Source organism: Rhipicephalus microplus, unplaced genomic scaffold (assembly GCF_043290135.1).
Source record: "Rhipicephalus microplus isolate Deutch F79 unplaced genomic scaffold, USDA_Rmic scaffold_14, whole genome shotgun sequence".
Lineage (NCBI taxonomy): Eukaryota > Metazoa > Arthropoda > Arachnida > Ixodida > Ixodidae > Rhipicephalus > Rhipicephalus microplus.
In genome coordinates, this window is record NW_027464587.1 from 37,563,049 (window position 1) to 37,585,334 (window position 22,286).

The window sequence follows — 22,286 nt, forward strand, 5'->3', positions numbered from 1 at the left end:
AACAAGGCACAATCGCGAAGTAAACAAGCTGAGCTGGCTAAGCAACGCAGGCGGACCGGCACATAGTAGCCCGCTGTGCGGTGGCTCAACCCTGAAGGTGACGTCACCTCCCCACCTGCCAATCTCTCCCGTACTCCGCCCTCGCACACGTGCGTGGTGAGTGGGGGGGGGGGGGGGGGGCGTTTCCTTGGTCGAAGCACGGCCGGGCTAAAGAGGGAGCAAAGCCGGGCCGTGGTTGAAGTTTGCTTGCTCACAGCACTGCAGTTTATTCAAAGATCACAAAAAAAGCCTCTGTAGACATGTTGTAAGAGGTCGCGGATACCGAAGTCGCAATAAATTCGCGAGTTAAAAACCTCTTCAGTGTCCCTTTAAGAACGGTTGCCCCTAAAATGGGCAGAAACGACACAGACAGCATTATGACACACTGGTCTTCGTCAATGCTGTTTTCGCGCCTTTTCCACCCTAGACGAGTAAATACCAAATATGCCAATGCCGCTTTTTTATGTAAATTCTTGTGACGTACACAGGTTTGCTTGGCTGTGAAGCTGAAGGTGAATTCTGCAAATCATTCTCCCGCCGCCTGGCCATCATTGCCGGAACATCCACGTGCCACATGCTGGTGAGGGCTCCGAACTGTGCAGTCCAATAAGCAAAATCCACTGTGCTGAGTAAATAGTAAACAGCACTTACACAATAGAATTCGAACCCAGATCACCAGCATGCCAGCCCAGTATTGTATACCGCTGAGCCATCTCGGTGCTTGAAGCTTCATTGCAAATCGATTCTTGTCAGGGAAGAAATCGATTGTTATTATGAGTAATAAAGCATTTTAAAACAGCAAAACAGCGAGGCATCATACAATGTGGATTCGGCAACGAGTGGGTTGTCGAACGTTCGAACCCATTACTTACAAAAGCCTCGCCGATAATTCTTCATCTTAGTCCACCGCAGCATCGAAAAATTGCACAAACTTGATTCGACTTGTGTAGCGGGCACCATGCTTCTCCAAAGAATGACGAAGAATGGCATAGTCAATGCTTGTCTACCACAGAAAAAGTATTATGATTTATGATTTAGTAAGTATCTTTCAATTGTTCTTGTAGCAGTCAACCAAATTGTGTTTAAAAGAGGCTTTAGAAATGGCACTCTTTCAGCTTTTGCTGTGACTGTGCTGTGCTTTGCACGCAGGCCTGGTGATCATCTTTTTCTTTTTGAAAAGCCATCTATTGTACGTATATCAGTTTTCCGTCTATAAATACTGAGATAAACGCCAAAATAATAGAAAATTGGTGCGTGTTAAGCAGGAAGTATTGTCATTGAAAGTTCGAACTTTGAAAAAAGTATGAAAGTGAGGACTGCATTTCACATTTCATTCTTCGGGTAAAGTATCTAGTTTCTTCCAGTCTTCGTGCTCTTGTTATAAAGTTGTCGTGGAAGGATCTGTTCATGGGGGCGTTTACCAACTTTCGCACAGTGTAGCTAGCCTCATGTTCAAAATTTTATTCAATATATGACATATATAAACGAAAATATTTTGTATATGACAGTGTAGAAAGATGTTTTCATATTACTGAGCTTGGAGTAGTGTGGCCTACATTTACTTATAAAAATTACAAGTAACTTGCCGCAACACGCCAAGCAGACTGTCCAGCAAGTGACATAAGTTTCAATGCCAACAACCACCTTAGTTATTGAGTTCAAGAAAAATGTGGTCTTAAGGTTCAAGCAAAACTACTAATATATAATTTTTCGCTCTGCTGTTCTTGCAAATCCTCCTTTATGACGTAAGTTATGTGAATATTATTGAAAAAAAGACATTACTACTGTCTCAACCCATGGCACTCTCAATATTTCTTGACACCGAATCGCATAAAATGTATCGACTTCATGCTGACATTAACTCCAGCTGACATGAAAGTTAATGAAGGACATGTGCAAAAAATGGACATTCCTAACTATAACGACGCCTTAACGATGTCACATTTTGTTGTAGTATGGTCTTTGCTGGCACAGAAGAAATAAAATACAATATATTCACCTGCATTATGGTGTGTGCTCTACTCTACATTATTGTTTTTTGTGTGTTTGACATGCTGTAAAATTGTTTACCACAAATTTCAGGTAGTTTTCATTATTCTAACACATTCTTTAACACACTATTATGTGCAAACTGCCACAGATTATGACTTGTAAAACAAGCTAGCAGTACAAAATAAACAAATGATAAGTTACAAAGCTTCTTGCGTAACCCGTACAGTCCTTAAAACTTGTAAGTACAAAGCTGAGTAGTCCAGCAATGCATTCCTTCAAAACACGTGCACTCGTCTTTGGCTCAGTGTGCACACGTGTTTGCAGGCGAACGAGAACTGTATCTTCACTCCAGGCGTGTGGGGCCCCTATTTCTCGGCCATGGTTCCAGGCATGTGGCTCAGCGAAGCCGGGCAGAGCGCTGCTGGAGCACTGGTCAGTATCAGGTGCAGTCACATGCTACCTGCCTATGTCCTCCTAGGGGCGACCACTGATGCACGTGTACGTTATTGACTTCCACCACATACTTTACTTGCGCTGTATATTGTCGGGTCGCGCTAAATGGAGAAAAAGAAGCAAATGAAGTGAACAAAGAACAAATGTTTAAGTGAACAACTAAGCTTGGTAATCAAAATGCACACTTCATTCATATTCATTTTCCATTCATTCATATCATATTTTATTCATTCATTTCATCTTTATTCATGCTGTGCAATGCTCACAAACAAAAAGAAAAAAAGAAGACAACGGACGAAAGCAATGCATATAATATCGACTGATTCTTAACCGATTTTTAACATGAAAGAGTTCTATGCCGTGTACACCAAGATTTCAGTGACATATTTTCGTCATGGATATGACATAAAATTTTAGCTATCAAATGAGAAAGAAAAAAAGAAACGTTGAACAAAACTTCTTTTTTTCTGGGTGTCAACTCTCTTATACCTAGAGAAACTACGAATAGAGCCCGCGATTCTACTACCTGAGCTTTCGAGACACTTGATGATATTCGCTCGAACGTTTCCTATATTTTCTTGTACATACTGTCTTGCGCTGTGCTTTCTGTTGGTGAAGTGGGGCAATGCCGTCGTTTGTGAGTGCTCAAGAGAAGCAATGCGGCGTGATGCAGTTAAAGCACGACGTCCCAGTTTGCGCGCCGGTGCGCACGCAGTCTTGGAGGCTATGCTTTAACTGCATCAAGCCGCTTTACTTCTCTTGCGCAGTCACACACGATCGCACCGCCCTGCTTCATCAACAGAGAGCACGGCGCAACAGTGAATGTGTGATAGGAGAGCGCAGTTAAAGCATGACGCCTGAGATTGCGCCCTGGCACGTGCGGAGTCTTAGGGGCTATGGTTAAAGTTTCTCGATAGCAATGACAAAATCACACCACGCGAGAGTCCCCAAGGCCGTTACGTTTTTTGCCTTTCACTTCGTCTTAGTTCTTGATGGCTCGTTGTTGAAGTCGTGCAGTTTTCACTAGCACCAACAGTGTTTCCCTGCCGATTACTTGGAGTGTGACAGCACCAGCCTATTTACTGAAACTGTTTCAGTAAGCACTGGAGCAATGCGACGCCATCGATGGGTGATTGTCAGGCCTTGATGAAGCCAAACTGAGGCCAGCAGAACGTGGAATGCCGACGCGTGTTCACGGCTCAAGCTACGAACTTCTGCGTCACGCATTGCTGAAGAGCAATATGCGTGAATGCTGGCGTAAATTGTAGACGCGCACACCGTGCTGTTTCTCTCCGTACCTGACGATCATTGAAGACACGCAAAGTGAGTAGCAGTAGAGCGTACTATAGTCGGTTACAACCTAAGAATAAGTATAAGCTTTACCTACAGCGGTACCTTTGCACGCTGAGAAGTGTGTTTAGAAAAGTGGTTAAGAATTTAGAGTACTCGGTACTCTACTATAGGAGGGCTGAAAGCCATTCTTTTTTACCTAGTAGGTACGAGACCTAAGAACGCCGAGAAAATTTGTGTGTTTAGAAAAAGTGGGTATAACAATTTAGAGTACTAGGTGCTGTACTATGGGAGAGCGTAAAGCCGTCCTGTAAGGAGCAGAAATCAATGGCCAGACATTCTGCACAAGCCACTCGCACCTCCGAGAAAATTTGTCTAGAAAAAAGGGTTAACGATTTAGAGTAATTCGTACTGTACTATGGGAGAGCATAAAGCCATCCCGTGGGATACGACCCCTGGAAAGTCACACTTATTCATTTGGTTGATGCCAAGTATCATTCGCGCAGTTTACATCGGTGCTTTCTTTATGAAGACATAAGTAGCTGCCACTGGTTATCGGTCGAAAAACGTTGGCTTTCTTTGCAATATCCACAAAGATTTCTACATCACTCTCTACCTAACATAGTTGTTGGAGTAAGGATGTCGAACTTCTAAATATTATTGGGCGTATTATTTGTGTTAGCAGCAAAAGTGTACGTATGGTTGCCACGAAAGCCAAGACTCTATCACACAGATGAATGGCTTGGGACCCGAGTTTTCAAGGCGGCACTTGTTCTTTTATTTGTATTTTGCTTTTTATTCTTGTGTTGTCACCGACTATTGTATACTTTAGTAGCATTATTTAGTGTGTGTTGGTTGATGTCATCTGTGTGTGCAATTAATGATACCATGTTCAGGTATTTGTTAAAAAATTTAGTTACCACAACGGTTAAATCATAATCATGGGTGGCCCCACCGTGGTGGTCTAGTGGCTAAGGTACGTGGCAGCTGACCCACAGGTCGCGTCATCGAATTCCGGCTGCAGCGGCTTCATTTTCGATGGAGGCGAAAATGCTGTAGGCCCTTGTGATCAGATAGGGGTGCACGTTAAGAACCCCAGATGGTCGAAATTTCCTTAGTCGTGTCTCTCATAATCCGATGATATGGTGGTTTTGGGATGTTAAATCGCATATATAAATCAATTGTCAATCAACGATCATGGGTAATAGTTGTTGAGACGGAGACCTGCTGCAAGGCTACAACGTGGCTGTGTCCACGTCAAACTGTGCTATTGCTGCGAAATGCCAACAGACGTTGTACAGGCTCTCATATACAGGGTGTTTGAAGAAATGTGTCCAATATTCTTTAAAAATCCCAAAAGGAAGTATTTGTGTGTTAATTTTGGCTTTGCCTTTCCTGTTGCAGAGGGTATCTTTACATGCGTACAAACATGAATGATGGCGGTAATTATAGAATGTAACACAATGACCTGTTTAACCAGTGGTGATAGCCGCTCGAGTCAAATGGGCAAATGCAAGCCCTTCCTACGAATGGTCTATAGCCCCTTAAAAATTTTGGAAAAGCAGCCTCTGGTAATCCCCGCTGAACGAAGCAATGAGCCTAGTTTAGCTGATTACACCAAACAGTGCATCTACCATTCACTTCGACAACACTCTAAATGATGCCACTGTTTCTCGCACGCTATAAACAGTCAATTTAGACATTTTCCTTCGAGGCCGCTTATCGACGCTCGCTCTTTCTTTCCACATAATGAAGGCAAACAGGGGCGTCATCAATGGGGGAAAGGAGTGATTTTAAAATGAAAAGAAGAGAAAACTGAGCCTCGTAACTGTCTCTCAGGGGGAGGACACCTCAACAGTTGCTCACGAGGGATGAGGGCAGAGAGGGCATTAAAAGGATAGAGTTAAAAGGTGAAGAGAGAAAGGAAGGAGAGAGCAAGGCGCAGGGACAGCGAATGACGGAAGTGAGGAGAAGAGAGGAAAGATAGAGACGATCCCAGCAGTCCGAGGACGGGGCACCACTGGCGAGAGCTCTTGTCGGTGACAGGAGATGGCGTATGGGTAATTCAGTCAGCCAGAGCTACGCTGTCGTCGTCGTCGGGCACCGGCGTCAGGAGTTGGCGTACGACCATCCCAGTCGACCAGAGCTGCACTGTCGTCGGAGCTCTCGGGGGCACAACCGGTCAGCATAGAAGCCAGCGAGCGAGTCCGGCGTCATTGAGGGTGTTCTCGAAGTGAATTGTAGATGCACTGTTTGGTGCGCCAGTTTCAGTATTTGACAGCTAAATTGCCCAGATTGCATCACTCCGCGGTGATCATTAGGCTTGAATTCGCTCATTTGACTCGACCGGCTATTTTAACTGGCAAGAAAAAAGCACTGCATATGAACGGAGTGAATGATGATGAGTGGCGTGAAGCTTCGGAGGGTTTTATAGTTAAAGCGTGAATCATTTGTCCGCTGGCTTTGTCCGCTTGTCCATCTGTCTGTCTGTATGTCCGTTTGTTCGTCCATCTGTCTGTGTGTTCGTTCGTCTGTCCGCCCGTCCGTCTGCCTTACTGTCTGTCTGTCCGTCCATCTAGTGAACACTATAAGTACCTTCATCTCGTATCTTTTAGTCGTATATTCATCTTATACAAATACTGTCAGCTAGCGGACATTTCAAGAACTAAATGAGAAGTGGCTACGTACTAGACACATTGAGGACGCACCGCCCACAGCTTAGAGTTTCGGCCCTAAAAGGTAACTATGTTAACTTCTATAAGTTATGCCATAATTAATGTTTTTACCCAACTGAAGGTGCCTTCTGCCACTCGAAGGCAGCGCCGCAGGTAGCATGCAGATACCTCTTTTCTGTAAATTTTAATAAATATTAGACACATTTCTTGAAACACCCTGTATATCACTAAACAATAAGCACTACTCCTATGAATATGCATCTCACTTTCGAGTTATGCCCCTTCCTATGACGGGTGAATCAGCCATGTTTTTTTATTTAGAAACACATAAAAATGTTAGCTATGAAAGTAATTGGACCATGTCAAAAGTGAAACAAACAAAAGCATCATTCTCGGCTCTTATTTATTTTGTTCATTGACAAAACATGCGCGTGAAGACTTGTACTAAGGCACGTGCTGAACAAATAGCATTTTTTCTCCGTCACTCGATGCAGACGTCGCTCGCCCATCTTTAATTTCCTCTTCTGTTGTGGAAGGCCTTTTTGGTTTCTCTGGCGAACTGCTTTTTTATTTTGTGCCTGGAAAGTATCATCGTGTATCCTCAGAAGTTCGAGATCAGAAGTGGAAATGAAGGATGCATGAGTTAGCCATCGATCACACACTAGGACGAAGAATACGAGTGTTTGACCAGCTCGTGCGCTAATTTGACACAAAAGTCGATGCATGTAGGTTTAGTTAGAGGCAAATGCCAGAAGTCTTTGTTTTTCGCACATTTTATCTGATAACTTTGATTGGTTTACTTTTGTTTGCTCCCGAATAAAAATTCAGCCCAAAGTCAGAGATGTTGTGGCCACTTTTTCAAGTGTCGTCATTTTCTTTTCTTTTTGTGTTTTTGTGTGTGAGCACTGCACAATCTCAAGTATCAGAATATTTGTCAGGGCTTCTTCTTCCCAGATAAAGAATAGCACCATAAATACAACATAACCTTGTTTAAAGTCGTCGGTCATTGGTAACCTGAGCAGCGTTAATTAGGGTTCATTTCGCATCGAATATCCCTGGCCTATTGATGGTAGATGGCTTAGTTTTAGAATGCCCGTGTTGCATGCTTATGCTCATTAGTGCAACTGACTTGCCAGCGTGGTGCACACAAAACGCTGGTTATGAGTGTAAGGGGTCTTTTGTATGTAACTTTTATGTGCTGCTGTGACTTTATGAATTTTTTTTTTTGCTTTTGTCTGCCTGTTTGTTGTGCGTAAATAGTCTCTTATTATTTCTTTATGTGCTAATTCATAATTGCTGTTCATTTCTTTGTTAATACTGGCTTGATGTAAAAAAAAAAAATTGTAAATGTTTTTTGATATTGTATGTATCTCAATTTCTCAATTTTTGTACTGCTATATATAACCTGTTTATGTATGTGTGTACATAGGGGGTTGGCGCTTTGTCAGGCTTTCTTTGCCTTTACGCCGATCCCCTAGGCAAACTGTGTACACGGGTTGTCTGAAATTAAATCAATAAAAAAAAAAAAAAAAAAAAGAAGCGCACGTGAATATATTGTGTCCTATTGTGATCCTCAGGAAGACCGTAGGACGAGCCAAATATTGTTGCGGAGCCAAAATTATAGCATACTCGGCCAATGCCGTCATATGACTTTTTTTAGTATTAGGTTTATATTTTAGCCGCAGTCATGCCCGTTGGGCCTTTGAGCCTCGGGCTACATTGACAAATCACTCCTTCCCTTCGATTCAGCCAACTCAAAGTTGGTTAAGTGCAGCATCATACATTCCTGCTCAACCAGTGCTATCAAGCAATTGTGCGAGCAGAAGCTAAAATATAGCATTTGGAATTGAAAGTGCCGTCTAGTACAGCCTAGATACCCACAAATTCTTCTATCCTTAATGGCAGAAGCAATATTAAAGAGAGATAACCGGCGTAAGAGACAAATATAAGAAGTGTACGGTCATTTCATTCGTATATTCCCACAACCTGAGAAATACAGGCAGAAAAAAATGGGATAAACATTCTATTTGCAGCTCCAGACGGCTAATCACATCTGTGCAAATGAGTAAATCAGATGGGTGGGATGAAGGTTGGCTGCGTCACTGATCATCGCAATAAGTTCGTGTCATGTACTGAGGGAGTTGTTTATTCTATTTCCATGTCTTGCGGAAGCACTTACGTCAACCATAAATACAATGTGACCATGTAAATTTCTGAACACTGGCAAGCTTGTGAATGCCCACCCCAATTCAGTAGCATGACAGTACTACGCAGGTGTGGCGATAAAGTGACCTGAGAAATCAAAGAGACCTGAAATATCGTGAACCTACAGGACAGTTGTGTGAACAACTCATCAATAGCCCTTTTATATAGAGAGCTAGCCTTCTTATTGGGAACTAGATAATCACTGTTTCACTTGGTTAACTTTCCTGAGTGCTATATCAGGCCTTTCTTATTTTGCTGTGCTTTTCTCTTTTTTGTTTCTTTTCGTACCTGCCATTTATTTTATGGTGTATAAGCTTATAAGGCATTTATTAGCCGGCAACCAGCGAGCATACACAATGGCGACAGTCACGGCCAAGCATGGACTCCCAGCGCGAGTGGTGTCCTTGTTAAGTAGCTCCACTAGAAGGTATTCAAGAGTTTGATCAATTTCAGAGTTTGGAGGCTTCGCTACAATTACCTCGGGGTCGAAGAGGGAGCTGCCTGGAGACCTAACAGCTTGTTATTATGAGCGGGTCATAATAGGCCTTCAGGCGCTCCACGTCGACGATGTCGCTCCAACGGCGGCGCATGTCCGCAGATTGTTCGACGGGTTCGAACAGATAGTTGACTGGAGATGTGCGCCCGATGACACAGTATGGGCTTTCGTATTTGGGAAGTAGTTTGGAAGATGGGCAGCTACAGAGGTCGGGATCTAGAACCATACAAGCGCACCAGGAAGAAACGTGGGCTCAGAGGTGGTGGAGCCATCACGAATACTCTTCTGCCGCTCTTGCTCATGAGCCGTAAATGTATTGGCAAGCTTGCGACACTCTTCAGAAAGTCTGGCTGCCTCAGAAATAGGCGCACACTCCGATGAATCCCGCGTGTACGGGAGTATTGTATCCATGGTGTGCGACGGGTGCCTTCTGTACAGCAAGAAAAAAGCTGAAAACCCGGTCTTGCTCTGAGGGGCGGTGTTGTAGGCGTAGGTGACGAAGGGCAGTATATTATCTCAATTCGTGTGGTTGGCGGCAACGTACATTGAAAGCATGTCGCCGAGAGTACGGTTAAAGCTTTCGGGGAGGCCTTCGTCTGCGGGTGGTAAGCAGCAGTTTTGCGGTGGACAGAATGGCACTCCGTCAGAATGGCTTCGACGACTTACGACAAAAAGACACGGCGTCGATCGCTGAAAAGCTCTTGGGGTGGTCCGTGGTGCAGTATAAATTGATGTAGCATAAATGACGCAACATCACCCGAAGTAGCCACCGGGAGAGCGGCGGTTTCAGCGTATCGCGTTAAATGGTCTACGGCAATGATGGCCCAGCTGTTACCAGCCGACGTCGGCTGACGTCAGCCGACGTCATTCAAGTCGATTCCTTACGCGCCCAAAGGAACGGCTAGGCCAAGGTAGCGGTTGCAGACCGGCGTGCAACATCTGTGCTGATGGTTTGCGGCGTTGGCAAGTGATGCGAGAGCGAATGAACTGCTGCACATAGCGGTACGTCCCGCACCAGAAGTAGCATTGTCGAATGTGGTGGTAAGTTTTGCATACCCCAGAGTGCGCACATTGCGGATCAGAATGGAAAGATTCTCATATCTCCAACCGCAGACTGCGGGGTATGACGAATCACCACTGCCGGCCATCGGAGTCGTAATTGCGTCGGTGTAGAAGGCCGTTTCGGATAGCGGTATGGTGAGCTCGATGACGCAAGGCACGTGTGGATGCTGTTGCGCGCAGATCAGAGTAAGTCGATCAGTGGGGTGATCCAACTACCCTTTCACTGTTCGATAGCGAGGATGTCAACATTGATGACAGAAATAGCAATATAAGTTACTGAGCAGGGCACGTCATCATCGGGCAGAGGGGAGTGCGTGAGGGCATCGATGTCAGCATGCTTGCGTCCGTTGTGGTACAGCACGCGGATGTCGTAGTCTTGTAAGCGAAGAGCCCAACAGGCTAGATGGCCTGAGGGATCCTGCAATGATGAAAGCCAGCATAGTGCATGATGGTCGGCGACGACATCGAATGGGCAACCATACAAACAAATAAAACTTCAGTTGTTGGTCAGCACCTGTGTCTCTGTGTTCCCTCCTTTGTATCAGTCCGTTCTCGTCAATATGCGTTGTTTTTCCTTCAGTATGTATAATCAACAAGCTACAAGAGTGTTAATCAAGTGTGCTTAGGCAAACATATTGGTTTGATCAAAATATTGGAAGCCTGCTTTCACTTATTATCAAAGAAAGCAATAAACATCCTTCAGCCTGTCATACGGAGGTATTTTGTTAACATTTATTTCCATGCACATCTTTCATTGGTTCCCCTCGGTGTAACAATGGCTACGGTGATTGGCTACTGACCAAAAGGTAGTGGGTTCAATTCCAGCCACAGTGGTCGAATTTCGCTGGAGGTGAACTGGTAGAAGCCCGTTTGCTGGGCGATATAATGCACATTAAGTAATACCAGACAGTCTGAATTTCCGGAGCCCTCCACTACGATGACTCTCATAATCAACTCGTGGTTTTGGAATGTCAAACCCCAGATGGTATTATTAACTTCTTTCATTTAGCACCACTTACGAAAGAAAAAAAAGTACTACGAGTGCATAAGGCAAAAGTAAATGAATAGCATTAGCTTTTTTACTGTTGTGTAGGCATTTCGTACACTAGCATTTGGTTTACCTCCCTGTCTTCCTGTTCTCTTTTTTGCTCGATCCTTCACTGCAGGTAGACCATGTGATTTCGACGCACCCTGCATACCCGCTGATACAAGCAAAAACGAAGCCGGGCCGGTGAGTTTGTTTCGCTGGCGTGAGACCAACGTGTTCTCTTTTTAAGAAAAAAAAAATATTTGGTGCTAACTGGTATTGCCTAGTTGCCTCAAATGCTGGAAGCCCTCGCAGTGAATCGTCTAAAATGCATTTGATCAAATCAGAACACAGTACACTGAAAAATCTTTGATACGATTCTACATAATATGTTATCCGGCTTTATACGTCTTTATGTTTGCAAGTCTAAGTGGAAGAACTATTTACATTTTCCAATTTAGAGTTTATTAATATGAAGCTAGGGTTATACAACACACATCATTTTTATGCGTAATTTTACTCCTTACCACTTGTTCTAACTGCCAACGAGTTGACGTATTCTTTCCAAATGAGAGGCTTTTGGTTGGCCGTGCAACAACTTTTGTGCCCTATTTTGCACGTTTAAATCTGAGCCAAATCCATAACTATGGAAACCATCCTAGAAAGGCTCAAAATGAGAAAGTCATGCAACCAGGTTTGGGCTAAAGGAGGTGTAACTAAAATTTATTGCGAGTGAGACGTCCCCCGCTACGCCACCGATTACCAATGAAGGAAGACCACTCAACCTTTTTGTCTATCCGGTTCCCTCTTGGCTATGTGTCTCAATCACTTCCCACTTACAGAGATTCGTGCTGGTGCCGGGAAGTAAGAGACGCTACGACCTGTTTCTGTTTACTGATTCATTTAATTTATTAGCAAGTGCAAATGGCGTACACACATACTGTCCCTGAACGACATCTCTGTTAGAAGAAATTGTAACACATCAGGAAACACTCCCGAGACGCGAAACAGAATACATAAGCGAAGTATCGGTGACAATACAAGGGTGCCACAATACAGAGTAAACACAGGACGACACAAACGATGATGTTATCAATGAATAAAACCGCGCAATGTCTCAATATGCCGCATCCCTACCCGCAAAGCTCGTTTAAGTAAGGGAGGTGAAGTTCGTCTTACAGAATGTCCATGTAGTCGGGGCCTCGTAGTTGGCTGCTCGAATCGGGGCCAAAGGTTGGTTCTTGGCGTCGAGGTCTGATCTGTCTAATTCGTCAGCGTCTTCATCGTCTTCGTCATCGTCGCCTACGTCGTGCCTCTCAGTGATTTCCATCTTAGCCCTCTTTCGTAACGCTCCATTCACTCGCCTCCTATTCCTAACCTTCATTCCTCATCGTACCGTCCTTGCCTCTCTACCGTTTCGAGCTCATCACATCGTATATCTCTGACCCCCCTCGTATCGTCTCGTAGCCCCTTTTTGTAGGACCCAACTCCGCCCTACCGGGGCCCCAAACCAATCGCCACTATAGATGTGGCATATTTTCTGGTCAGTCGGAGTGTATCATCTTTGACGGCCGCCCCCGTGGCTCACACCAGTAGAAAACCCTCTCCCAAACAAAGGCTAGCAAGTAACAATGTACAAACTCAAGCCTCAGAGAGAGAGATGGGCGAGCTGTCCCAAGACACTTTAATTACGGGCGAACAATGGTCGCGATGCTTCCGACAAAGTGTGTCATCTGTAATGGCCAACGTCCGGAGTTTGCAGTGTTGTGCCGAAAAGTTTTCGGCCGAACCGATTGCCCCGGTTTCTGGTACTTGACGAGTCGATGTCCAGAACGAGTCTTGACGTCTCCATGCAGCTCGGTGTCTCCCGTGAAATTCTCCGTAGCCGCCGCTTCTTCGTCATTCAAGGCTGTGGGTGGTCATCCGCGCAGAACGCAGTAATGAGCCCTGGAGCCACTGAGGCTGACGAAAAGTCAGGTTTGACCCGGCGCAGGCGCTGCGGCAGGGTCACATTCCCTGAACCAACAAAAGGTGCTCTGCTGCTCCCCCATGCCACAAATCTGAAAGGTGCACGTGGATTATCTCCACCGTACACCGTCACACTGTCTGTAGACGACAAGGCACCGCCCGGTCTTCGTGTTTGCGCGGGGGAGCCCGTGAGAATAGTAGAAATAATCCTTCCAGGTACTCCACTCCAGAATGCCCATTCGTTACACCGAAGGTTTTCTCTTCCTTTTTTTATGCGTGGGTTTAAGAAACGAGCGAACACATCTTGAAAGGACCAGGGTTCAGTCCGTGTTTGCGGGGACGTCACACGAGGATAGTCTGCGATCTGTTGACACCTTCGGACCAGAGGAATCGGATCACAGCTCGTCATCTTCGGCGCAAGGAAGTAGTCGTTTAAATATCTGCAACAGAAGGACAAAAAATGAAAGAAGTAACATGCAACTCTTATGGCATTACCACTACAGTAAAACAATAAAATATGCCTGCACATAAATCAAAGTGCTCCATGTAAAAAGTTATATGACAAAAGTGTAGATAATTTTTTTACTTGCCCTCGTATTCTCCGGCGCACATCCAAGAAAATTATATATGTCCATGCATTTATTGCGATTGCATTTTCGCTCGACGTAAAATTATATGACCACCAAAGGGGATGCTTACCAATGTATATACAAGCCTCATATTTATTATTATGTGTATATGAGCTCAAACCATGTTTCAAGCAACGATTTGCACGTTGCATAGCTGCAAAGGCCGCCTCAGCATTGGTCTCACGGCGGAAATATCGCTGTTAGGCATTGGCACAGCGTTCTGTGATGATGGTGATAATGATGATGCGCCAGAAGATGCATCACGCGGTTCAGCAAAACGTTATCGTATTTAAGGAGGAAGGTTCACAATGTTCTCAGTGAAAGTAATTAATGATGGGGTGTTCATATATTCCTGCTTTTTTTAACCTCTATCGTTATTACGATTTTTCCGCAAAATGCTTTATTCTCTGGTTTCCGTGAAACACCTATCGAATAAATTGATCTGTATTATGTGAACTTGAATACTTCCATCGCAGCGATAGATGAGTATTTGATCTGCAAAGCTTCACTCCATTTGCTTCCTTTAGTATACACAAGCATTCACTGTGGAAATTCTAGCAGAGCTCTCAACTCTCACCAACCGGCTTGTGGTACCGCAAAAAAAAAGAGCAAAACAAAACAGAACGAAAGACCAGCACACTGAGTGTACAAAAAGTTTGTGTGTCTGCTAGGCTTTCTAGTTGTTGCGTGGATGCAACTCTTCTTCCACCCTTTCCTCCAAGGTGCGCCAGTCACGTACGAATTTTTATGAGCCGTTCTCCAAACATTCGATCCTCTTTCAATCGTCCGCTTTTCACCGATCAAATATTTCTGATGTAAGTCTGCTATTTTATCAAAGCGTTATTTCAGCTCGCGTTGAGACTTTGCATTGTTGCCTAGATACAACACATGGACGTCTTTGTTGCCTCTAGCCACTCAATTGTTGTGCTGCTAAGCACACTGTTATGAAGGCCCAATTGCGGGACAAACGAAAAAAAAAAAAAATTAACAGATCCTGTACCTGGGAAACGACGTTATGCGAAGCATGCGGAGAGAAGGTGACCGCATGTTGCAATTTTTTTATTGAGCGATGCGTCATGAAATGACGCTAAATATATGCACAAATTTTGCACTCACAGACATATGTTGAAAAGTTACAGATATCTATATAACCAGCTGTTTGGCCAACACTTGCACAACAATGCCAATTGAAACATGCGTACTAGCAACACCAGAATGTGATACAGTCTGCCGGCTTCAAAGCTTTAAGCTCTTTCACTTGTTCGTGTCTGAAGCGGCTGCCCTCTTTGCAGCTCACCGCTCTAACTTCACGCTTTTCCTTTTTTTTACCACTCTCTGAGAACATTTCTGAATCACTAAAACTTGACTTGATGTGAAGCGAGGACTGCACTCTCCTGCTTTTTAGTATTTTGCTTTTTAGACAGCGATATCAACAAGGACACGTGCCATCACCATGAGATGACATCATCACTAACCTCTTTAAAACTAACCCGCCAAAGATGACACGGCGCCTTTGAAAAAGATAGGTCCTCCTATCAAAACGTCGGCCAGCCAGTCTGAGGCACTTCACCCGTTCACCTCGTTATTATCCCACTACGTTGGGAAAGAGTAATACACAATGTGAAAGAAAGAAAGAATGAAAGAAAACTCGTGCACAAAAATATAAGTGGCCGTTCATAAATCTTTTTTTGAAAAACTCTTTGTACCCTTCCTCCTCCAACGTAGGATAGCTGACCAGGCTCAGTCTAGAGAAAGCTCACTGGCTTTTTTTATTGTGATAGCGATTATATGGACAGTCTCGGCTGATTTTTGTTGTTGCCGTCACCGCTGTTATTGAGGTATATGTATATGTATGTATGTATATATTGTTACGGGAGAATAACTTTACTTTATAAAACGAGGAATAAACTCGGTGGTGGACAAGATGGCGCCCAGTTGGCTCACAGATCTGACAACATCGTCCTCCTCTTTGTCTTCTTCGTCGTTCTCATCCTACCGTTACATGATTTCCCCGGCGGCTGGAGCACCGACCCGGTGCTAATCAGGAGGCACTGGAGTAATACGGTTTGAGTCGCGTAACATGCACTACGTCAGTGTGAGGGTGAAGGATGGCGGGGTCCGTAGGGGTGATTTCGTATGTGACGTCAGTTACTTGGCGTAAGATACGGTAGGGACCTGAATAGCGTGGGAGTAGCTTCTCCGAAAGTCCAACGCGGCGCGAGGGGAACCATAACAGAACGAGATCTCCGGGTGTGAAGTGGACGTCACGATGGCGGGCGTCGTATACGCTCTTCTGATAGTCCTGGGAGTCCAGTAAGCGTCGTCGAGCAACTTGGCGTGCCGCTTGGGCCTTCATTATTGCATCACGAGCGTACTGAGACTTGTCATTTAGTCCGGCCGGCAGGAGGGTGTCGAAAGGTAGCGCAGGGTCACGGCCGAACAACAGAAAAAAAGGAGAGAACCCAGCGGTGTCGTGTCTGGAAGAATTGTACGCGAATGTTACAAACGGTAACGTAGTGTCCCAGTCGCGGTGATCGGCGGAGACATACATGGAGAGCATGTCGGTGAGAGTGCGATTGAGGCGCTCCGTTAGACCATTTGTTTGTGGATGGTAAGCAGTCGAGAGCTTGTGTTTAGTGGCGCAGGAGCGGAGGAGGTCATCAACCACTTTGGAAAGGAAGTAGCTGCCTCGGTCGGTAAGGAGTTGTCGAGGGGCGCCATGATGTAAGATGACGTCCTCCAAAAGGAAATCGGCCACGTCAGTTGCACAGCTGGTTGGAAGGGCCCGTGTGATCGCGTATCGGGTAGCATAATCGGTTGCTACTGCAATCCACCGATTACCCGCAGCTGACGTAGGAAAAGGGCCAAGCAGGTCCACGCCAACACGGTAGAATGGGTCTTGTGGGATGTGCAGTGGCTGAAGACGTCCGGCCGGAGGGGCATTTGGTTTTTTCCGTCGTTGACAAGGGTCGCAGGCTGCAATATAACGGCAGACGTCGCGGTACATGCCAGGCCAGAAGAAGCGCCGGCGAACTCTGTCGTAGGTCCGTGACACGCCGAGGTGACCCGCTGTAGGTGCATCATGAAGCTGGGCGAGAACAGTGTGACGCAATTGAATGGGAACGACGAGTAGTCTTTCGGGGCCGTCAGGACGCATATTGCAACGGTACAATACACCATCATGTATTTCAAACATTCGAAGGGAAGGGTCGGGCCTCACCGATGTGAGCCTTCGGATAATACCGTCCAAGAAAGTATCTCGTCGCTGCTCGATTCCAATGTCATGAAACGCGGATAGAGAGAAAACGTCGATAGGAAGGGTGGTTTTAGAGCAGTCGCCGTCTGGAGGGTCGACAGGATACCGGGACAAGCAGTCCGCATCTTGATGCAGGCGGCCGGTTTTATACAGGACTGAGTAATCAAATTCTTGAAGGCGCAGCGCCCAACGGCCAAGACGGCCTGAAGGGTCTTTAAGGGACGAAAGCCAGCACAAGGCGTGGTGATCTGTGATTACTGTGAATGGCCGGCCGTACAAATAGGGACGAAATTTACCGACTGCCCAAACAAGTGCCAAACATTCCCGTTCGGTTATTGAATATTTTCTTTCAGCAGGCGAAAGAAGGCGGCTGGCATAAGCAACAACACGGTCTCGTCCTTGTTGTTTCTGGGCGAGGACTGCACCGATGCCATAGCCACTTGCGTCTGTACGAACTTCTGTTGGAGATGAAATATCAAAGTGGGCGAGGATAGGCGGAGACGTAAGCAGACACACTAGATTTTGAAACGCATCTGCTTGCTCAGGGCCCCAGATGAAGCCAGCGTCTTTTTTGAGAAGTTGAGTGAGAGGGCGTGCTACGTCGGCGAAGTTTTTAACAAAGCGGCGGAAGTAAGAACAGAGGCCAACGAAACTGCGAACGTCTTTGGTACAGGTTGGTACAGGGAAGTCTCTTACTGCGCGTATTTTATCTTGATCAGGGCGAACCCCCACGGAATCAACGAGGTGTCCGAGGACAGAAATTTCACGACGGCCGAAGTGGCACTTTGCCGAATTGAGTTGCAGGCCCGCCTTACGAAAGACAGATAAGATTTTCGATAGCCTTTCAAGGTGCGTCGCAAAAGAAGGCGAAAAAACGATAACGTCGTCCAGGTAGCACAGGCAGATGGACCACTTGAAGCCGTGCAACAGAGCGTCCATCATACGTTCGAATGTGGCGGGCGCATTACATAAACCGAATGGCATCACTTTAAACTCGTAAAGGCCGTCGGGAGTGATAAACGCCGTCTTCTCACGGTCCATGTCATCAACGGCAATCTGCCAGTACCCAGAGCGGAGGTCAATGGAGGAAAAATATTTTGCGCCGTGAAGGCAATCGAGGGCATCGTCTATGCGTGGTAAAGGGTAGACGTCCTTCTTCGTTATTTTGTTTAAATGGCGATAATCGACGCAAAATCTCCAGCTGTTGTCCTTCTTCTTTACAAGTACAACAGGGGACGCCCAGGGACTGCATGAAGGCTCGATGATATTCCGAGAAAGCATTTTGTCGACCTCCTGTTGGATGATGCGCCGCTCTGCATGGGAAACACGGTAGGGTCTCCGATGGATGGGACTCGTATCGCCTGTATCAATCCGGTGCTTAACAACGGACGTCTGGCCGAGTGGGCGGTCGCCAAGGTCGAAGATGTCCCAAAAAGATGCAAGCAGGGAACGCAGGTCGTTAGCTTGTTCTTTCGGCAAGTCGGGGGCAATCATCTTGGTTAACACACTTTGGTCTGATGGAGGAGTAGACGAAGTTTTTTCGGCACTCGGGATGCTGTCATAACTTAGAGTGCAAATATGGCACTCTGCCGCCGGCACGATCTCGGCTAGAGATATACCACGAGGGAGGACTTGTGTACATAGTGAAAAATTCACTAAGGGTAGGCAGGATGCATTGGCCGTAATAGTGATGACGGTGTGAGGAAACGCAACGTTGTGCGAAAGCAGGACGTCAACATTGGGGGACACAATATAAACACCGTCTGGGACAGGTGGAACAGGGGAGACGCCTATGTAAGCTACTGTTCGTTGAGGGAGACGCAGGTGTTCTGTAGAACAAAGCCGACTTGGAGGGCAACTTGGAGGATCAACAACATTAGGTAGAGCGAGTTGCACTATACCGGCAGAGCAGTCTATCAAGGCCGAATGTTCAGACAAAAAGTCTTGGCCCAAAATTATGTCATTAGGGCAGTGTTCTAAAACATAAAACAGAACTGATGTGTGGTGTCCGGCGACGCTGACGCGAGCTGAGCACACACCAATTACGGCGACTTTTCCACCATCGGCCGTTCGGACCACAGGAGTTGGGCCAGGAGTAAGGACTTTCTTCAGCCGTGCTCTAAGGTCAGCGTTCATGATAGACACGTGTGCGCCAGTGTCAATGAGGGCTGTAGTAGGTACACCGTCGACGTCAACATTGATAAGGTTCTGATGTGCGGGCAAGGTCAGTAGAGGATTTTGGGATCGGGTCGGTATTGCAGCATCACCTCCAAGAGCTGCTCCCGTCAGTTTTCCGGAGGTGAACGCCGGAACGAGCTTGGGGACGGCGATCGGCGAGATGGGGGCGAGCGGGAGAAACGGCGTTGTGGCGAAGGGGAGCGGCTGGATCGGGGGCGCGAGGAATTCTCAGGCGTTAGCGGCTCTGTTTTCGGTGATGAGCGTGAATTCCAGACAGGTGGGCGATGGGGCGGAGGGTGAGGCCACGGAGCAGAGCTGGACCAAGCACGGCAGTGACGCGAAATGTGGCCTATACGACCGCAATTGAAGCATATCGGCCGGTCGTCTGGGGTGCGCCATACCGCCGGGTCGCGATAATGTGGGCTGGCAGAAAAACGTCGGTTGGGCGGAACAGTCACGGGTGGATTTGGTGTGGCGTAGTCTGGACGATGAATGGAGCAGACGTTTAAGCCGGCGTTGGCCAGTTCTTGCCTCACGACGGTCTGTATGAGAGAGACGGTGGCGTGATAGCTTTCGGAGTTGGGGGAGGCTGACACGAGTGGAGCTGCGGCTTCTATTTCCCGACGGACAATACGGACAACGTCACCGGGACTTTCCGTAGAAGGCAGGCGAGGGTCTTCGCATGTGGACGTTGCAGCCGTGTTTGGAAGCCGGGCAAACTGGTGGAGAACACGGCGGCTCTTCGCTTCTTCAAAGCGCCGGCATTCAGAAATAATGTCGTGGACCGTAGATGAATTCTTGAACACAAGAAGGTGAAAGGCGTCATCTGCTATGCCCTTAATAATATGGCCAACCTTATCGGCTTCGGACATCTGCGAGTCTACCTTGCGGCACAAAGCGAGCACGTCCTGAATGTACGTGAGGTATGATTCGGTGCACGTCTGAACTCGACGTGCGAGCTCGTTTTGGGCGGCGCGTTGACTTCCCACAGGCCTGCCAAATAGCTCCCGGAGCTTTTGCTTGCATAACTCCCAGCTAGTCAGTTCTTCCTCGTGCGTCTCGTACCAGACCTTTGCGGTACCTCTGAGATAAAAAATCACGTTGGCCAGCATGAGCGTTGGATCCCATCGCATACGTACACCCACTCGTTCGTATGACTTCAGCCAGGCTTCTACGTCAATGCCATCAGTGCCAGAAAAGGTACCTGGATCTCTCGGGGGCTCCAAGATGAGGGTTGACGGTCCAGTTGGAGAAAGCACGGACGTAGTTGGAGAAGGCACGGTAGTCGGGGAAGGGTCGGCATTGTTGACTGCAGTCGCCATGGGGGAGACCACTAGGCGCCCGCTACGAAGCTCCGTTTTGCGTGAAGTGAGTACCCCGCACCTCCCACCAATGATGTTACGGGAGAATAACTTTACTTTATAAAACGAGGAATAAACTCGGTGGTGGACAAGATGGCGCCCAGTTGGCTCACAGATCTGACAACATCGTCCTCCTCTTTGTCTTCTTCGTCGTTCTCATCCTACCGTTACAATATATATATATATATATACACGGGGAAGGATAAGCTAGCCTCATCTTTCTGCGGAGACAACATCGCTTTTCCGGCCAGGGTCATCAGCGCGCGTTTATCTCGTGAGCGAAAAAAAAGGGGGGGGGGAGGCTTATGGTGGTCGCGCTATTGCGAAAAAGATCAGCGCGCGCATTGTGCCCCCACAGCAGGCGCGAGCTTCTAGGGGCTGCGGTCTCAACACGAAAAAATGGTGCCAGAAGTATATCTGGAGTGGCCAGCAGCCCTGATTCAGCGTTTTGCGGAGTTACGTGAGATCAAATGCCAGCCTTGCTTCGTAAAACATTCGAATGTGTTGCTATCGCATTCATTGCGTCACCCTTTATGTGACACTGGGCATTTTCATTTCTCTCTCGCTCGTTTTGTATCTTTCTTTTTGTTGTCTTACTCAGGAGGCCAGAGGACACACTGAACGCATTGCTACTGAGCATGTGCGAGCGACGTGGTTTCGATTCTCCGTCACAGCTCGTGGCTGACCTCCACGTATGGCCCGACTTCCACGGGAACAGGTCACCAGTCGCGGACCCGAATCTACGTGGCATGGTTTGTAGTACACAGCGCTTATTTCTATCAATAGGGAATGCAACTGCATGTTTTGTCTGAAACATGTGTTGACAAAGCACAGAGGTGGCACAATTTCTGGTAGAATTTCCACGGTTAAAAACAAAGCAAACTGATCAAAAAAGGCATGGTGTCGGCGCTGTGTCGAATCACACTCCCACAGGTCCTCTTAGCGAAAAAAAAAAAAAAGAACGTGCAGCACCACTAATGCGAAACGTTAGGAACGGTTAAACCTGGGGACCCAGTGATTCCTGTACGATTTCCACTGGTTCATTAACCAGAGCATCGGTGATGCCCTTGTTTGGAGTAAGCATTTTGGATTTGCCCCTCATGAGTAAAATTGTAAGGAGGTCGGGAAACGGGACGTACTACATGTGAAATACTATTTGATGTGTCTTATAGACTGCTTTTTCTTATGGTAGTGTAAACATGTGTCACTTGCAGCAAGTTTGGTCAAGTTCATTTTGCTTCAGGTGTAGCACCGAGAGGAGAAGTTGTGTGCTGTGGGAGATAGTTGGGCCCTCTTTTCTGTGGAGCCGAAGTCAGCCACATGTCTCCGAAATGTTTCTAGCGATATTAAGTTTGGTATTGTCATTGCTGTGGGGTTATCTTTTCTAATTACAAATTGATGTGAAGGACGAGATGCGTAATCAACAAACGCAGGTCACGGGATTGAATCCCGGCTGCTGCGACTGCTTTTTTGATGGAGGCGAAATCGCTTAACGTGCACCCAACTCCTCAGAGTTGGGTGCACGTTGAAACGCCCCAGGTGGCCAAAATTTTCGGAGCCGTAGTGGAGCCCGCTGTATGAGAGACGCCGTAGTGGAGCCCTCCACTACGCCGTCTCTCATAATTATATGGTGGTTTCGGGACGTTAAACCTCGA

The 22,286-nt window shown here is 46.6% G+C and overlaps 1 protein-coding gene across 4 annotated transcripts in view; it reads left to right on the forward strand.

Annotated features, from left to right (window-relative positions):
* LOC119181192 (FGGY carbohydrate kinase domain-containing protein) overlaps positions 1-22,286 on the forward strand; it is a 167,785-nt gene that overhangs the window by 68,738 nt on the left and 76,761 nt on the right. For all 4 annotated transcript variants that reach the window (XM_075882985.1, XM_037432373.2, XM_075882987.1 and 1 more), the window contains 4 exons: positions 528-619; positions 2,356-2,463; positions 11,379-11,443; positions 21,233-21,383. In XM_075882985.1, the coding sequence (XP_075739100.1) occupies positions 528-619; positions 2,356-2,463; positions 11,379-11,443; positions 21,233-21,383 (416 nt within the window). The remainder of the gene's footprint in view (positions 1-527; positions 620-2,355; positions 2,464-11,378; positions 11,444-21,232; positions 21,384-22,286) is intronic.